The sequence below is a fragment of the Oncorhynchus tshawytscha genome, linkage group LG07 (genome assembly GCF_018296145.1).
Source record: "Oncorhynchus tshawytscha isolate Ot180627B linkage group LG07, Otsh_v2.0, whole genome shotgun sequence".
NCBI lineage: Eukaryota > Metazoa > Chordata > Actinopteri > Salmoniformes > Salmonidae > Oncorhynchus > Oncorhynchus tshawytscha.
The window spans coordinates 71,021,948-71,039,783 of record NC_056435.1 but is presented as its reverse complement, the minus strand read 5'-3'; the positions used below and the strand labels follow the sequence as shown (position 1 = coordinate 71,039,783).

Below are 17,836 nucleotides of genomic sequence, written 5' to 3'. Positions count from 1 at the left end.
GGTCCAGAATACACAGGGTTTCTCCCTCATATTGACTGATACCTGATCCTGGTCCAGAATACACAGGGTTTCTCCCTCCACATATTGACTGATACAATGCAATAATAAAAAAATACAATGTACAAAGTAAAAGATGTCAACTAAAAGTTTAATGCAGAGTGACAGGTTTCTTTTCCATTTCCGAGACATCAAGCCCGTCCGGACGTCATCCTGCAAGTCTCCATAGATCCACCTGTGAACCCAGTTGTTGTGAACCCAGTTGCTGTGAACCCAGTTGCTGTGAACCCAGTTGCTGTGAACCCAGTTGCTGTTCTATGCCCAACGGCAGCTAGGACCGATGCTATCTGACAAACAAACGTGTCCTCTCGTTTGAAGTTTGAACAGGTCAGACTAAACCTAACTAAATGATGTTCTCCCCACTGAAAACCGCAGGTGAGCAGGCAAAGAGGCTGGCAGAGTAGATCAGCTCCTGGCCCGTCATCAAAGAAACTGGTCGGTCACACAAAAACAAAAATCCACTTTTGTCATGATAGGGTAATTGTGTGTTGATGGGTGAGAGAAGATATACTTTATGCATTTTTAATTCAACCTGGAACACAACATGTGTAATACATCAAGGGGTATGAACACTTTATGAACACTGATTATAATCCATCCAAACTACTAGGCCTCGCTCAAAAGTACATGTAACCGGATGAGAAATGGCTAGCTAGTTAGCGAGGTGTGCGCTAATAGCGTTTCAATCGGTGACGTCACACGCTCCGAGACCTTGAAGTAGTGGTTCCCACTTGCCCCGCTTTTGCATAAGGGATGGGTTACGATGCTTCGAGGGTGGCTGTTGTCGATGTGTGCAGAGGGTCCCTGGTTCGAGCCCAGGTAGGGGCGAAGAGAGGAACGGAAGCTATAACTGTTACATATAAACGATCAATGAAATAAACCAGGAAGCCTAATAGTATTGTTCTGGAGGGGAAAAAATGCCTCAGTATTAGATTGATACACTGTATATATGGATAATATTTACGTAGGCAGGCTACTTTTTTTTATGCCAGACAAAACCGGAGGATATTAATATAAGCTCTTTCTGGTCACTAATGTGGATGTGTGTGCCAATGTTGATGAATTGTCTTTGGTCAACATTCAAGGCACGGAGCTTTTTGGTTCACAAAGCACAGGAATGTTTTTTTTGAAACGAGAATTTGGTGCAATTTTATTTTACCTTTATTTAACCAGTCAGTTAAGAACAAATTCTTATTTTCAATGACGGCCTAGGAACAGTGGGTTAACTGCCTGTTCAGGGGCAGAACGACAGATTTGTACCTTGTCAGCTCGGGGGTTTGAACTTGCAACCTTCCAGTTACTAGTCTAACCACTAGGCTACCCTGCCGCAATGCTGTAGGGTCTATGTTAGTTACCAGATTGAATATGCAAAGGTATAAATAGAAAATACAAATGGTAGCCTATTAAAATATGTACAGCATATAAAATAAATCCCATTTCACACTGATGGCCCCAAAAACCCTTCTCACTAGGATAGCTCATCCGAAATGTGTTGATTGACAGTCTGCTGGTCAAATCAGAGGGCTGAATGTGCGTTTCACTAACCAGTTAGTTATACTTGTTTTGTTTTTTTTTGCAAGCGCATAGCTGCAGCTACTGTCTCCAGCTGCTTGGAGTAACTACGTAGACTCTGTGCAACACAACTAGAACCAAAACATTACAAAAACCTGGTCAGATAATTTAAAGTAATCCGTCTCTAGTTATTATATTTTTCTATGAAGCCGAGTTTTAAGTCATCAAATTTGTGACTCGAGTCCACACATCTACAGAGAGGGTATGTCTGCGTGATGCAGCGGGTCCCCTTTTCTGGTCTCCTCCCTGTTGCATGTTGGGCTGCAAACTGGATCCGTCTCGAACAACTGCAGCAGGCGATCCTCATACACAATGTACTTCCTCATCTTATGAGGTGGTGTTGACACGGAGGGCCTGTGACAGGGTGATACAATAGACAAGTGGTTAAATTGCATTTTGTTAGAAAAGGACAAAGATTTTTGATAATGTACTTCACAACCAAAATGACTCTGACTGCTTGTATCTGCTGGTTTGAGGAACTAACCTTGGTCTGTCATCAGGGCAGTAACCTCAGTAAAGACATTTCTAAATCGTCACTAGTTACCACAGCCACAAACCCCAACCATTTCTAAACATTCTTAAAATGTGATTTCAAAACCTAACCACAATGCTAACCTAACCTCAAATCAAAACCCGAAAAAGCAACAACAAAAAATTAATTTGTTTTTCATGATTTGTTACATTATAGCCAATTTTGACTTTGTGTCTGTGTTAAATCCTAATGGCATGCGTTTACAGATGTAGACTGGCTGTCTGTAGCCTCAGATGGGATTAGAGTCAGGTGGCTGACGACTTTGCGGTTTGATGCTCCAAATTCACTGTATAAATCCGACTCCGAGGTGAGGTTGTTACGACCAGAGTTGCATCCATTATTTCGTTTTGCCTTAAGACAATATACGCTTGTATGAGCCACAAACTAACTTGCAAATCGGACTTGCATGCTAACGTTAGCTAGCTAGCTACCTACCTAACCTGTAACTAGCTTGCAAATGGCTAGCATGATCAAATAACAACATTAAATAACCAGCCGTATCTAGAAAATACACAAATTAGTAGGAGCACGATTTAACTAACATTGTAACGAGACAGCTGGCTAGCTAGTTAGACTTACGTTAGCTAAAATGTCAGCTAAGCCTGCACCTGTTTTATCAACAACAAAAAATATCATGTTTTAAAGATAGCTACCAACATAACCAGCAATAACATTATCGAACGTCGTTAACTAAATCATACCAGGGAGGTCATTATCTCTGGGTATTACTCACCACCACCAGACGAGCGCCATCCACCTGTTCCGCATAGCCAGGATCCTCCGGCAGGACATGCAAACCACATAACTTTGGCTGTGGAGGCATGGTCACGATCTGCCTTCCGTTGAACGTGTTTGGGGGGGGGGGGACGATGGAAGAATGGAGCCCCATTCAATGAAAGGAAGCAGGCAGACCGGGGGCAATTTGCACGTGGAGCTTGGCCAAAGGGGGCATGATTTTGTTAACAATTTTAATCCAAACCCCAATCTTCATTTGGCCCATAATTCCACCCATACAACGACAAAAAAGCCTAGGGATATATATATACACAGAGAATATAAAACATTAGGAACACCTTTCCATGACAGACTGACCGGGCGACAGCTATGATCCCTTGTTGATGTCAAATTCAGTGTTAAATTCACTACCAAATCAGTGTAAATGAAGGGGAGGAGACAGGTTAAAAGAAGGATTTTTAAACCTTGAGACGGTCTGTTTTCTCTCATGTATTAAAAGAAGCCAGTGTTTTTCCTCTCGTTGTTTCTGAGTAACTTGGGTCACACGGCCAAAGACTAAGAGCCTCAGACTGACTGACCACGTTTTTTTTTGGTCCACCCTGTTCTTTTCGTATCTTTCAACGACAGAGATATGAAGAGAACAGAGGTCAGCTCGAGCAGCAGTTATCACACTCTCTCACACACACACACTCACTCACACACACTCACTCACAGAACACAGACACACACACACTCACTCACACACACACACTCACACACAGTCCACAGACACACACACACACACACACACACACACACACACACACACACACACAGTTACAGTCCACAGACACAGAGACACACACACACACATTCACACACACAGACACACACACACACACAGTTACAGTCCAGACACACACAGAGACACACACACACACTCATTCACACACACAGAGACACACACACACACACTCACTCACACACACAGTTACAGTCCACAGACACACACACACAGAGACACACACACACACACAGAGACACACACTCACACACTCACTCACACACACAGTTACAGTCCACAGACACACACACACACACACACACTCACACACAGTTACAGTCCACAGACACACACACAGAGACACACACACACACACACACACACACACACACACAGTTACAGTCCACAGACACACACACTCACTCACACACACAGTTACAGTCCACAGACACACACACACAGAGACACACACACACACACACAGAGACACACACACACACAGAGACACACACACACACACTCACACAGAGACACACTCACACAGAGACACACTCACACACACTCACACACACACTCACACACTCACACAGAGACACACACACACACACTCACACACACTCACTCACACACACAGTTACAGTCCACAGACACACACACACACACACACACACACAGAGACACACACACACACACACACAGAGACACACTCACACACACAGAGACACACACACACAGTTACAGTCCACAGACACACACACACACACACTCACTCACTCACTCACACAGAGACACACACACACACACACACTCAGTTACAGTCCACACAGGTTGTATTTTCCCTATAAAGGCTGAGACCCAACTCTTGTCTGTTGGGCTCTTCACACTGCACCGTTGAGTGGATTGTTAACCAGCTCCAGATTTGCAAATCTTATAATACATTATATAATATTATAGTAAACAACATACAGGGCTTAACATAGAACCACTTTAAGAACAACACATTTTGTTTTAGGCCAAGCAAATGCATTGATATTAAACTTGTTATTTAATTAAAAAATAACAGAATAACGGACTTGCCTGACTAAATAAATAGGATGCATGCACGGCCATTTTTCTTTAGCCTATGAGACCGACACAGGAACACATAATAAAGTCATGAATAGTGGTGGCATTAAATCTCACCTTCGCAGTTATTATAATGAGAAAGCGACCCCCCCCCCCAAATCATTTTGTAATAGAAGGATTTGTATGGAAAGCCAAGTTGAAGACAGAATTAGATGTTGTCGTTCTCATAATAACGTGGTTTTAAAACACAACAGAGTAGTGAAACACCCTTTCAAGAATATTCTCTTATCCAGAGCGACTTACAGTTTAGTGAATTCATCTTAAGATCGCTAGGTAGGAAAAACACATATCAGTCAGTCAGTCATAGTAAGTACACTTCCCCTCAATAAAAAAAAGCTATCAGCAAAGTCATAGCTAGTAAAGGGGGAAAAGCCTGGACTGGGCTGAGCGGGGCTTGTCCATGTGGTTTGACCAGTACAGCTCATTCGGAGATGTGTACGCAGAAGAACTTAAGTTTTTGGTCATCTCCACAGCAGCCCCGTTGATGAGAATGGGGGCATGCCCAGCCTGGTTTGTCCTGAAGTCCGCAATCAGCTCCTTTGTTTTTCTGACGTTGAGGGAGAGGTTGTTTACCTGGCACCACGCCGTCAGACTGCCTACCTCCTCCCTGTAGACAGTTTCATTGTTGTTGGTAATCAGGCCTACTACGGTCGTCTTGTAAGCGAACTTAATGGAGTTGGAACTGTGTGAGGCCACACAGTCGTGGGTATACAGGGAGTACAGGAGGGGACTGAGGACGTACCCTTGTGGTGCCCCCCCTGAGTTGAGGATCAGTGTGGAGGAGGTAATGTGGTCTACCTCCTCCACTTGGGTGGCGTCTCAGCAGGATGTCCAGGACCCAGCTGCATAGGGAGGAGTTCACTCCCTTGGCCGTTAGTTTTGTGGTGAGCTTAGAGGGCACTACGGTATTGAAGGTTGAGCTGTAGTCGATGGAACAGCACCCTCGCATATGCTTTCCTTTTGTCCAGGTGCGTGAAGGCAATGTGCAGTGCAATGGCGATTGTGTCATCCTTGGATCTGTCAAGGGCCGGCAGCCAAATTGGAAAGGGTCGAGTGTGTCGGGGAGGGAGGGGGTTATGTGGACTTTGAATCACTTCATGATGAAGGAAGTGAGTTCTACTGGTCAGTAGTCATTCAGTTCAGTTACTTTCCTTTTCTTGGGAACAGGGATGATAGCTGACATCTTGAAGCAGGTGTGGATGGTGTCCTGAGCTCGAGAGAGATTGAAAATGCCAGAAAACACAACACCCAGCTGGTTTGAACATACTCTGAGGGCGTGGCTTTGGATGCAATCTCGGTCGGCAGCCTTGCGAGGGTTAACTTGTTTGAATGACTTACACACGTCCTCCATAGAGACCGTAAGTACCTATCCCTCGTTGTCCCCGGGGGATTTTCCTCGGCCGCTCAAAATCGTCACTGTGCTCGAAAATGATGTTCAGCTCGTCCGGCAGTGCGGCGTTGGAGTCCGCGACGTGGCTGGCTTTCTTTTGGTAATCCGTAATCGTTAGGGGCCTCCTGCTCTGGGAGAACGTGTGAAGGTTGAACACCAAGCGGTCTGCAGCATTCTGAATAAGTTTGACAACATCAATTCGTTAGGGATATTAGATCCAACGTGGATCCAGGCGTGACTGTTTTTACCGGCATAACGAAGGATACACCAAAGTATTCTGGACATTCCTCGCAAACACCTTTTTTCCCCCCCAACACTTGGGCTGTTGTTGCCACGCACGCGCTATCCCAACAGCTGTTCTTCACTTGACTGTCAGTCAGAAAATGTCTGGATCAGATGATGTGTGAAAAGATCAGTATAATAGCATAATTAGAAATATTCTACTTCATTTAACCTTTATTTAACTAGGAAATTATTATTTTACAATGACGGCCAAACCCGGACTACGCTGGGCCAATTGTGCGCCGCCCTAATGACAGTATCGATTTAGGTTTTAAGTATCACGGTTAGGTGAGTCGGTTCGAGACATTCGATTTCGTAATGCAAGACATTATTTTGGATTTATGTGTCCATTTAAACAGTTTTCACCCTGCCAACATGAAGGAGACACTAACTGTTACTGGGACCTCTATACAAAAACAACACAAAAAATAATTATCTGACAGATTGAACCTTGTAAGAATCCTGGATCTATGGCTAATTTAACGGACTAATTAGATGCAAGGACAGAAAAGTAAATGTTTGATGTCACACGAATTTGGACAAATCCGTCAAGACGCCAACCAGGAGAAAGGCTTAAACATCAACGTGTGAGTTATATTGAATATGATCCCCCTTTATATAACAATATAATGACGTTAAAAAAAAAGATTGGCTGATCATTTATCAATGACTTATCAACCCGATTTATCTTCAGTGGTACCTAGTTTCTAGACATGACCATTTATTAGTTGTGACACACTCAGGTTCCAAACTCTGTTTTAGACGAGACCACGACTCCATTTTGTTGATCCCTGCCTACAGACAGAAACTAAAACAAGAAGCTCCCGCGCTGAGGTCTGTTCAACGCTGGTACGACCAATCTGATTCCACACTCCAAGGCTGCTTCCATCACGTGGACCGGGATATGTTTCGTGTTGCGTCAGACAACAACATTGACGAATACGCTGATTCGGTGAGCGAGTTCATTAGAACGTGCATTGAAGATGTCGTTCCCATAGCAACGATTAAAACATTCCCTAACCAGAAACCGTGGATTGATGGCAGCATTCGCGTGAAACTGAAAGCGCGAACCACTGCTTTTAATCAGGGCAAGGTGACTGGAAACATGACCGAATACAAACAGTGTAACTATTCCCTCCGCAATCAAACAAGCTAAGCGTCAGTATAGAGACAAAGTAGAATCTCAATTCAACGGCTCAGACACAAGAGGTATGTGGCAGGGTCTACAGTCAATCACGGATTACAAAAAGAAAACCAGCCCAGTCACGGACCAGGATGTCTTGCTCCCAGGCAGACTAAATAACTTTTTTGCCCGCTTTGAGGACAATACAGTGCCACTGACACGGCCTGCAACGAAAACATGCGGTCTCTCCTTCACTGCAGCCGACGTGAGGAAAACATTTAAACCCTCGCAAGGCTGCAGGCCCAGACGGCATCCCCAGCCGCGCCCTCAGAGCATGCGCAGACCAGCTGGCCGGTGTGTTTACGGACATATTCAATCAATCCCTATACCAGTCTGTTGTTCCCACATGCTTCAAGAGGGCCACCATTGTTCCTGTTCCCAAGAAAGCTAAGGTAACTGAGCTAAACGACTGACGCCCCGTAGCACTCACCTCCGTCATCATGAAGTGCTTTGAGAGACTAGTCAAGGACCATATCACCTCCACCCTACCTGACACCCTAGACCCACTCCAATTTGCTTACCGCCCAAATAGGTCCACAGACGATGCAATCTCAACCACACTGCCCTAACCCATCTGGACAAGAGGAATACCTATGTGAGAATGCTGTTCATCGACTACAGCTCAGCATTTAACACCATAGTGCCCTCCAAGCTCGTCATCAAGCTCGAGACCCTGGGTCTCGACCCCGCCCTGTGCAACTGGGTACTGGACTTCCTGATGGGCCGTCCCCAGGTGGTGAGGGTAGGCAACAACATTTCCACCCCGCTGATCCTCAACACTGGGGCCCCACAAGGGTGCGCTCTGAGCCCTCTCCTGTACTCCCTGTTCACCCACGACTGAGTGGCCACGCACGCCTCCAACTCAATCATCAAGTTTGCGGACGACACAACAGTGGTAGGCTTGATTACCAACAATGACGAGACGGCCTACAGGGAGGAGGTGAGGGCCCTCGGAGTGTGGTGTCAGGAAAATAACCTCACACTCAACGTCAACAAAACTAAGGAGATGATTGTGGACTTCAGGAAACAGCAGAGGGAACACCCCCTATCCACATTGATGGAACAGTAGTGGAGAGGGTAGTAAGTTTTAAGTTCCTCGGCGTACACATCACAGACAAACTGAATTGGTCCACCCACACAGACAGCATCGTGAAGAAGGCGCAGCAGCGCCTCTTCAACCACAGGAGGCTGAAGAAATTTGGCTTGTCACCAAAAGCACTCACAAACTTCTACAGATGCACAATCGAGAGCATCCTGTCGGGCTGTATCACCGCCTGGTATGGCAACTGCTCCGCCCACAACCGTAAGGCTCTCCAGAGGGTAGTGAGGTCTGCACAACGCATCACCGGGGGCAAACTACCTGCCCTCCAGGACACCTACACCACCCGATGTCACAGGAAGGCCATAAAGATCCTCAAGGACAACAACCACCCGAGCCACTGCCTGTTCACCCCGCTATCATCCAGAAGGCGAGGTCAGTACAGGTGCATCAACGCAGGGACCGAGAGACTGAAAAACAGCTTCTATCTCAAGGCCATCAGACTGTTAAACAGCCACCACTAACATTGAGTGGCTGCTGCCAACATACTGACTCAACTCCAGCCACTTTAATAATAGGAATTGATGGGAAATGATGTAAAATATATCACTAGCCACTTTAACTATGCCACTTTGTTTACATACTCTATCTTTATGTAATACATATGTTTAACTATGCCACTTTGTTTACATACTCATCTCATATGTATATACTGCACTCAATACCATCTACTGTATCTTGCCTATGCCGCTCTGTACCATCACTCATTCATATATCTTTATGTACATATTCTTTATCCCTTTACACTTGTGTCTATAAGGTAGTAGTTTTGGAATTGTTAGCTAGATTACTTGTTGGTTATTACTGCATTGTCGGAACTAGAAGCACACGCATTTCGCTACACTCGCATTAACATCTGCTAACCATGTGTATGTGACAAATAAAATGTGATTTGATTGATTTGATTTGACTGACTTTAAAAGACCAAAATGATCCAATTTACACTTTCCGGGGAAAATTTTTGACACTAGACTAAATTAGTCTGATTCATATCGATGCGACATAGGCTGCTTTCAAGGGGATTGGTTGAAATTGGTTGCTTTTTTTAGGGGCAGTCGCTCTACGGTCTATGGGACATTTCCTCTTGAAAAGCAATAAACGTCTAGCCAGGTATCCGAGCTGATATGCTCTCACGTCACAAAACCATGAAGGTGAAACGGATCACATCACAGTCTGGAATCCAGGCTAATACACATCACCAATTAAAATCAACCAAGCGTAACAGCCTAACGAAGTAGTCCCACGTCTTGAAGGGCGATAAACATGAATTAACCAAATCGATCCAAATCAAATAAATGACTCACCTCGATCTGACCCTGTCGTGCGTACGAGGGGTGGTTCTTGAGGATCTTGATGGCCACGATATCATTGGTTCCCCTCTTCCAACACTTGGTCACCTGACCGAAGGTCCCCCTCCCCAGGAACTCCAGCACCTCATAACTACAGGAGACTGAACACAGAATCTCATGTTGCACCAGCTGGTAGTCCCCCTCTCCACTGGAGCTGGAGCTCTTGGTGGTGGGGGCCGAGTGGGGGATGGACTGGCCCGTACCCCCTCCTCCTCCCCCCGTACGCGTAGAGAAGACGGGAGGAGGGGCAGAGAGCTCCTCTAAGATCTGAACACTCCCACAGCCGCTCCCGCTCCCCTTGACGACCTCGTCATTCTTCCTCTTCTGGCCCTGTCGGCGCATCCCGTTCCCCATGCTGGCCGTCTCAGAGTTTGTGTGTGAGGAGTGTGTGTACTGGTCGTTGAGGCGGCGACTGGAACCCCGGGGGAGGTTGCCCGTGCTGTCTGCTGGCCTGACCACCACCTGGCCACGGGAGCCTGGGGCGGGAGGGAACACTAACGCAGAGGGGGCAAAGGGAGGCACTGCCATGCCTAGTGCAGGGGTGAAGGAGTAACCCCCTACTCCCTGCTGTCCCCCCGCGGAACCGTATGGGCAGTCAGAGGAAGCGTCCCAAACACAGTTCTCCACCTTCATCTTCTTGACACGACAAAATGCGCTGGAGGAGCTGGAGGGAGCAGAGAACACCTGGAGCTGGGACGACATACCTAAGGAGAGGAGGGGAGAGGGAAGGAGAGGAGGGGAGAGGGAAGGAGAGGAGGGGAGGGGAGAGGGAAGGAGAGGAGGGGAGAGGGAAGGAGAGAAAGGGGACAGAGAAAAGAGATCCATATACAGCATTTAACATGTCATCGTGCCTTGATGAAAGGTCTTATAGCAACAAAAAAACATTGCATGTTACAGAATGCTCATTTAGCAAGAAATACATTCTGTGAATATGTGTTGTGTCCATTTCACCTGTCTGCTAAATTCCTCTCCTATCAGCCAAAAACTGACTCCTGAGCCTGTGTTCATGAAGCATCTCAGGAACAGGAATACTGAACTTGGGTGTGTTTTCTCTTTTCGATAAAGATTACATGGACACGAAAGATCTGGGGGCCTGGGCCCGTATCCACAAAGCATTTCAGAGTAAGAGTACTGATCTGGGATCTGTCATTATGAAATAAAAAGGCTAAACTGATCCTAGATCTAGCACTCTTACTTTGAAATGCTTTGTGGATACGGTCCTAAGATCTCTCCTGTCCATTCATTACAATCTTAGATCAGCACTCTTACTCTGAGACACTTGGTGAATACAGGCCCAGGAGTTTATCCTACTTCTCACAATGTGTAATCGTGATGTCCTCTTCTCCTCTCACCTAGGCTGCTAGCATGCATCTCATCTCCTCTCACCTAGGCTGCTAGCATGCATCTCATCTCACGTAGACTGCTAGCATGCATCTCATCTCCTCTCACCTAGGCTGCTAGCATGCATCTCCTCTCACCTAGGCTGCTAGCATGCATCTCATCTCACGTAGACTGCTAGCATGCATCTCATCTCCTCTCACCTAGGCTGCTAGCATGCATCTCCTCTCACCTAGGCTGCTAGCATGCATCTCCTCTCACCTAGGCTGCTAGCATGCATCTCATCTCCTCTCACCTAGGCTGCTAGCATGCATCTCATCTCACCTAGGCTGCTAGCATGCATCTCATCTCCTCTCACCTAGGCTGCTAGCATGCATCTCATCTCCTCTCACCTAGGCTGCTAGCATGCATCTCATCTCACGTAGACTGCTAGCATGCATCTCATCTCCTCTCACCTAGGCTGCTAGCATGCATCTCCTCTCACCTAGGCTGCTAGCATGCATCTCCTCTCACCTAGGCTGCTAGCATGCATCTCATCTCTCACCTAGGCTGCTAGCATGAATCTCCTCTCACCTAGGCTGCTAGCATGCATCTCATCTCACCTAGGCTGCTAGCATGCATCTCATCTCCTCTCACCTAGGCTGCTAGCATGCATCTCATCTCCTCTCACCTAGGCTGCTAGCATGCATCTCATCTCACCTAGGCTGCTAGCATGCATCTCCTCTCACCTAGGCTGCTAGCATGCATCCCATCCCACCTAGGCTGCTAGCATGCATCCCATCTCCTCTCACCTAGGCTGCTAACATGCATCTCATCTCCTCTCACCTAGGCTGCTAGCATGCATCTCATCTCACCTAGGCTGCTAACATGCATCTCTTCTTCCATTGCCTGACTGCACTATAGAAGTCTTTGGAGAGTTGGTTAAAGCTAGTCATGATGATTCTAACTGCATTGTGGGTTAAGGGCTTGTAAGTAAGCATTTCACGGTAAGGTTGTTGTATTCGGCACGTGTGACAAATAAAATTAGATTTGAACTGTGTCACGGAGAAACCGTGATGTATTGTTGTCTCTACCTTCTTGCTGTTGTCTGTGCCCAATAATGTTTGTACCATGTTGTGTTGCTACCATGCTGTGTTATCATGTGTTGCTACCATGCTATGTTCTTGTCTTAGGTCTCTCTCTCTATGTAGTGTGGTCTCTTTATGTAGTGTTGTCTCTTTATGTAGTGTTGTCTCTTTGTGTAGTGTAGTGTTGTCTCTTTGTGTAGTGTAGTGTTGTCTCTTTGTGTAGTGTAGTGTTATCTCTTTATGTAGTGTTGTGTGGTCTCTTTATGTTGTGTGGTCTCTGTATGTAGTGTAGTGTTATCTCTTTATGTAGTGTTGTCTCTATGTAGTGTTGTCTCTCTATGTAGTGTTATCTCTTTATGTAGTGTTGTGTTGTCTCTTTATGTAGTGTGGTCTCTCTATGTAGTGTTGTGTTGTCTCTCTTTATGTAGTGTGGTCTCTCTATGTAGTGTTGTGTGGTCTCTTTATGTAGTGTAGTGTGGTCTCTGTATGTAGTGTAGTGTTATCTCTTTATGTAGTGTTGTCTCTATGTAGTGTTGTCTCTCTATGTAGTGTTATCTCTTTATGTAGTGTTGTGTTGTCTCTTTATGTAGTGTTGTCTCTCTATGTAGTGTTGTGTTGTCTCTCTATGTAGTGTAGTGTTGTCTCTTTATGTAGTGTAGTGTTGTCTCTCTATGTAGTGCTGTCTCTTTATGTAGTGTTGTCTCTCTATGTAGTGTAGTGTTGTCTCTCTATGTAGTGTTGTCTCTTTATGTAGTGTTGTCTCTCTATGTAGTGTTGTCTCTTTATGTAGTGTTGTCTCTCTATGTAGTGTAGTGTTGTCTCTCTATGTAGTGTTGTCTCTTTATGTAGTGTTGTCTCTTTATGTAGTGTGGTCTCTTTATGTAGTGTTGTCTCTTTATGTAGTGTAGTGTGGTCTCTTTATGTAGTGTTGTCTCTTTATGTAGTGTAGTGTTGTCTCTCTATGTAGTGTAGTGTGGTCTCTCTATGTAGTGTTGTCTCTTTATGTAGTGTAGTGTTGTCTCTCTATGTAGTGTTGTCTCTTTATGTAGTGTAGTGTGGTCTCTCTATGTAGTGTTGTCTCTTTATGTAGTGTAGTGTTGTCTCTCTATGTAGTGTAGTGTTGTCTCTTTATGTAGTGTTGTCTCTTTATGTAGTGTTGTCTCTTTATGTAGTGTAGTGTTGTCTCTTTATGTAGTGTTGTCTCTTTATGTAGTGTTGTCTCTTTATGTAGTGTAGTGTTGTCTCTTTATGTAGTGTTGTCTCTATGTAGTGTTGTCTCTTTATGTAGTGTTGTGTTGTCTCTTTATGTAGTGTTGTGTTGTCTCTTTATGTAGTGTTGTCTCTTTATGTAGTGTTGTCTCTTTATGTAGTGTGGTCTCTTTATGTAGTGTTGTGTTGTCTCTATGTAGTGTTGTCTCTTTATGTAGTGTTGTGTTGTCTCTATGTAGTGTGGTCTCTTTATGTAGTGTTGTCTCTATGTAGTGTTGTGTTGTCTCTTTATGTAGTGTTGTGTTGTCTCTTTATGTAGTGTGGTCTCTTTATGTAGTGTAGTGTTGTCTCTTTATGTAGTGTTGTGTGGTCTCTCTATGTAGTGTTGTGTTGTCTCTATGTAGTGTTGTCTCTTTATGTAGTGTGGTCTCTTTATGTAGTGTTGTGTTGTCTCTATGTAGTGTGGTCTCTTTATGTAGTGTTGTCTCTATGTAGTGTTGTGTTGTCTCTTTATGTAGTGTGGTCTCTCTATGTAGTGTTGTCTCTATGTAGTGTTGTCTCTTTATGTAGTGTGGTCTCTTTATGTAGTGTTGTGTTGTCTCTATGTAGTGTGGTCTCTTTATGTAGTGTTGTGTTGTCTCTATGTAGTGTTGTGTTGTCTCTTTATGTAGTGTTGTGTTGTCTCTTTATGTAGTGTGGTCTCTCTATGTAGTGTTGTGTTGTCTCTTTATGTAGTGTAGTGTTGTCTCTTTATGTAGTGTTGTGTTGTCTCTTTATGTAGTGTTGTCTCTTTATGTAGTGTTGTCTCTTTATGTAGTGTTGTCTCTCTTTATGTAGTGTTGTGTGGTCTCTCTATGTAGTGTTGTGTTGTCTCTTTATGTAGTGTTGTGTGGTCTCTCTATGTAGTGTAGTGTTGTCTCTTTATGTAGTGTTGTGTTGTCTCTATGTAGTGTAGTGTTGTCTCTTTATGTAGTGTTGTGTTGTCTCTTTATGTAGTGTTGTCTCTTTATGTAGTGTTGTGTTGTCTCTTTATGTAGTGTAGTGTTGTCTCTTTATGTAGTGTTGTCTCTTTATGTAGTGTTGTGTGGTCTCTTTATGTAGTGTTGTGTGGTCTCTTTATGTAGTGTTGTCTCTTTATGTAGTGTTGTCTCTTTATGTAGTGTTGTCTCTTTATGTAGTGTTGTGTGGTCTCTTTATGTAGTGTTGTGTGGTCTCTTTATGTAGTGTTGTCTCTTTATGTAGTGTTGTCTCTTTATGTAGTGCTGTCTCTTTATGTAGTGTTGTCTCTCTTGTCGTGATGTGTGTTTAGTCCTTTATTTGTTTTACATGTTTAATCCCAGGCCCCGTCCCCACAGGAGGCCTTTTGCCAGGCCGTCATTGTAAATAACAATTTGTTCTTAACTGACTTGCAAAATAAAAATACAGGCCACAGCCCTTATCTAGTGTCTGACTGTCAAGTTGCTGACAACAACGTTGTTCACAAACAGCTATCTAGCTAGTGTGCTCAAGACAACTGCACCTATCAACATTATACATGTTATACATGTTATACTAGCCATTTATGATACAACAAAAAAAAAAGAAAAGAGAAGGAGCTTCTCCATCTGAACTGTTTTCCATCTAGGTTGAGCATTGCAATGTTAAGGCCAAGACTGTTGACTCTCCTGAGACAAAGGCCTAGCTAGATAACTATCAAAATGTTTTCACCTCCAGGCATAATCTATTGCAGTGGTTCCCAAGCGGTGGGATGACATTGACAATATATATATATATATATATTATATATATATATATATATATTACACACACAGAACAAAAATATAAAACACAACAGGTCTCATGAGCTAAAATACAAAATCCAATAAAATGTTCCATAATCACAAAAAGCTTATTTCTTATTTCACAAATGTTGTGCACAAATGTGTTTACATCCCTGTTAGTGAGCATTTCTCCTTTACTAAAATAATCCATCCCCCTGACAGTTGTGTCATATCAAGAAGTGGATTCAACAGCATGATTATACAGGTGCACCTTGTGCTGGGGACAATAAAAGTCCACTTTAAAATGTGCAGTTGTGTCGCAACACAATGCCACAGATGTCAAGTTGAGGGAGCGCACAATTGGCATGCTGAGTGCAAGAATGTCCACCAGAGCTGTTGCCAGATAATTGAATGCTCATTTCTCTAATATAAGCCGTCTCCAACTTTATTTTAGAGAATTTGGCAGTACGTCCAACCGGCCTCCCAACCGCAGACCACATGTAGCCATGCGAGCCCAGGGCATCCACACCCAGCTTCATCGCCTGCGGGATTCGGAGGAGTATTTATGTCTGTGATAAAGCACTTTTGTGGCGGAAAAAAGTCATTCTGATTGGCTGTGCCTGGCTCCCCAGCGGGTGGGTCCTCAAAATCATGTGAAATCCATAGATAGATTAGGGACAAATTAATATATTTCAATTGACTTATTTCATTATATGAACTGTAACTCAGTATAATCTTTTTAAAGTGTTGCATTTATATTTTTGTTAAGAGTGTGTATATATATATATATATAAATATTTCCACTGTAAACTTAAACATCTAAAACCGAATAGATTTGATGTAAAAAAAAGGCCTTGTACATTTTAGAATAGCCTATAATCTTTCATCTTTTACGATCAACAAAATACAAGCTAGACAATCAGGGCCCCATTGATTTTATATGTTTGAGCAGAAGAACACAGCATTGGCCATGTCAAATTGTAATGAAATTAGCTTAAAAAACGGTCACGTTTTACTTTCAGTTCCATGGCAGGGTGTCTGGATTTGCATGAGATTAACTTTGAAAAATGCTACAGTTTCAATCTGCTGCCAAGATAATATTGTTGATGTATTGCTTGGTCTACTTGTTTTTGCACCCCTCAACCCTTATGGTGGGTCGCAACTCAAAATACAACTCAATCGGAGAGTCACGAAGCAAAACAGTTTGGGAAGCCCTGATCTATTCAATAGGACGTTTTATTGTATGTTACCCATTTCTCAAACAATTATACAATCGATCAAACGCAGAAAAATAAAACAGAGCTAGCCGAGATTGTCATTACTGAAGACATAGACAACTACAGTAGCTAGCTGGCTAACTTTAGCTACTTGTCCCATTTCAAGCCTAGCTAACTAACGTAGTTAGAAACGTCAATATCCCCCTCGGGATGTAAACCCTACCGAAAACATCGTGTTTGAGACATAAACCATCTACATACCTGATTTGATTTCACAGTGTAATGTCGATGAATAATACAGTCATCAATTGAAATCCCACACAGGCTAGCAGATTATCTGATTTAGTTAGCTGACGTTCGCTATTTTGCCGATTAACTAGTAACGCTAGGCCTTCATTTCATTGTTTTCCAACGACAGAGAAGTAGATAAGAAGAAACACACAATTCGCGTGGGGGTTTCGGTCGGAAACAGTCGACTCGGTTTAAATAAAAATGAAATAAAAAGCAATAAAATAATAAAAACGTATTTCGGTCAATTAAAAAACACTTATTTTATAAGCTAAAACCCGATCATAAGACCACCTAACAGCAGACCGCTGTGTAGCAAGCCAGAAATACTAAGTACTTCCGGGTCACGGATTCTTCTTCTGCGGTAGGGTTTATCGGCGGTTGGTATGTAGCGTTATGGTGCATTTACCGCCACCTACTGTACTGGAGTGTGTGCCAGAGACCGGGACAAACTAAATCCTACCTGCCAGCCCCGTTGCTCTCAAAAAAAAAAAAAATATGTCAGACTATATCTAATGACGTTCTGCTCAATATACTCTTTAAAATAATTTTTTGTATGCCCTTCTCCCTCATACTAGATGTCAGCCTCTCTCTTTCCCTCTGATACTGCCCACACTGTAGCAGTACATGCTTCAGGGTCTCTGTTTCCTGGTAATAATCACACTTTCCTGTTGGATGCTTTCCCATCACATTTAAGGTTTTATTCAACTGGCTGTGTCCCACCCTTAATCTACTGGCTGTGTACCACCCTTAATCTACTGTCTGTGTCCCACCCTTAATCTACTGTCTGTGTCCCACCCTTAATCTACTGTCTGTGTCCCACCCTTAATCTACTGGCTGTGTCCCACCCTTATTCTACTGTCTGTGTCC

General features: G+C 43.9%; 1 protein-coding gene across 1 annotated transcript in view; it reads right to left on the bottom strand.

Annotated features, from left to right (window-relative positions):
* The window catches only part of hipk1b (homeodomain interacting protein kinase 1b), a 63,478-nt gene extending 46,184 nt beyond the window's left edge, over window positions 1–17,294 (bottom strand). The window contains exons 1-2 of the mRNA XM_042323735.1: window positions 16,940–17,294; window positions 10,043–10,791 (exon numbers count right to left, since the gene is read on the bottom strand). Of these exons, the coding sequence (XP_042179669.1) occupies window positions 10,043–10,789 (747 nt within the window). The 5' untranslated portion in view covers window positions 10,790–10,791; window positions 16,940–17,294. The remainder of the gene's footprint in view (window positions 1–10,042; window positions 10,792–16,939) is intronic.
* Window positions 17,295–17,836: the final 542 nt, after the last annotated feature.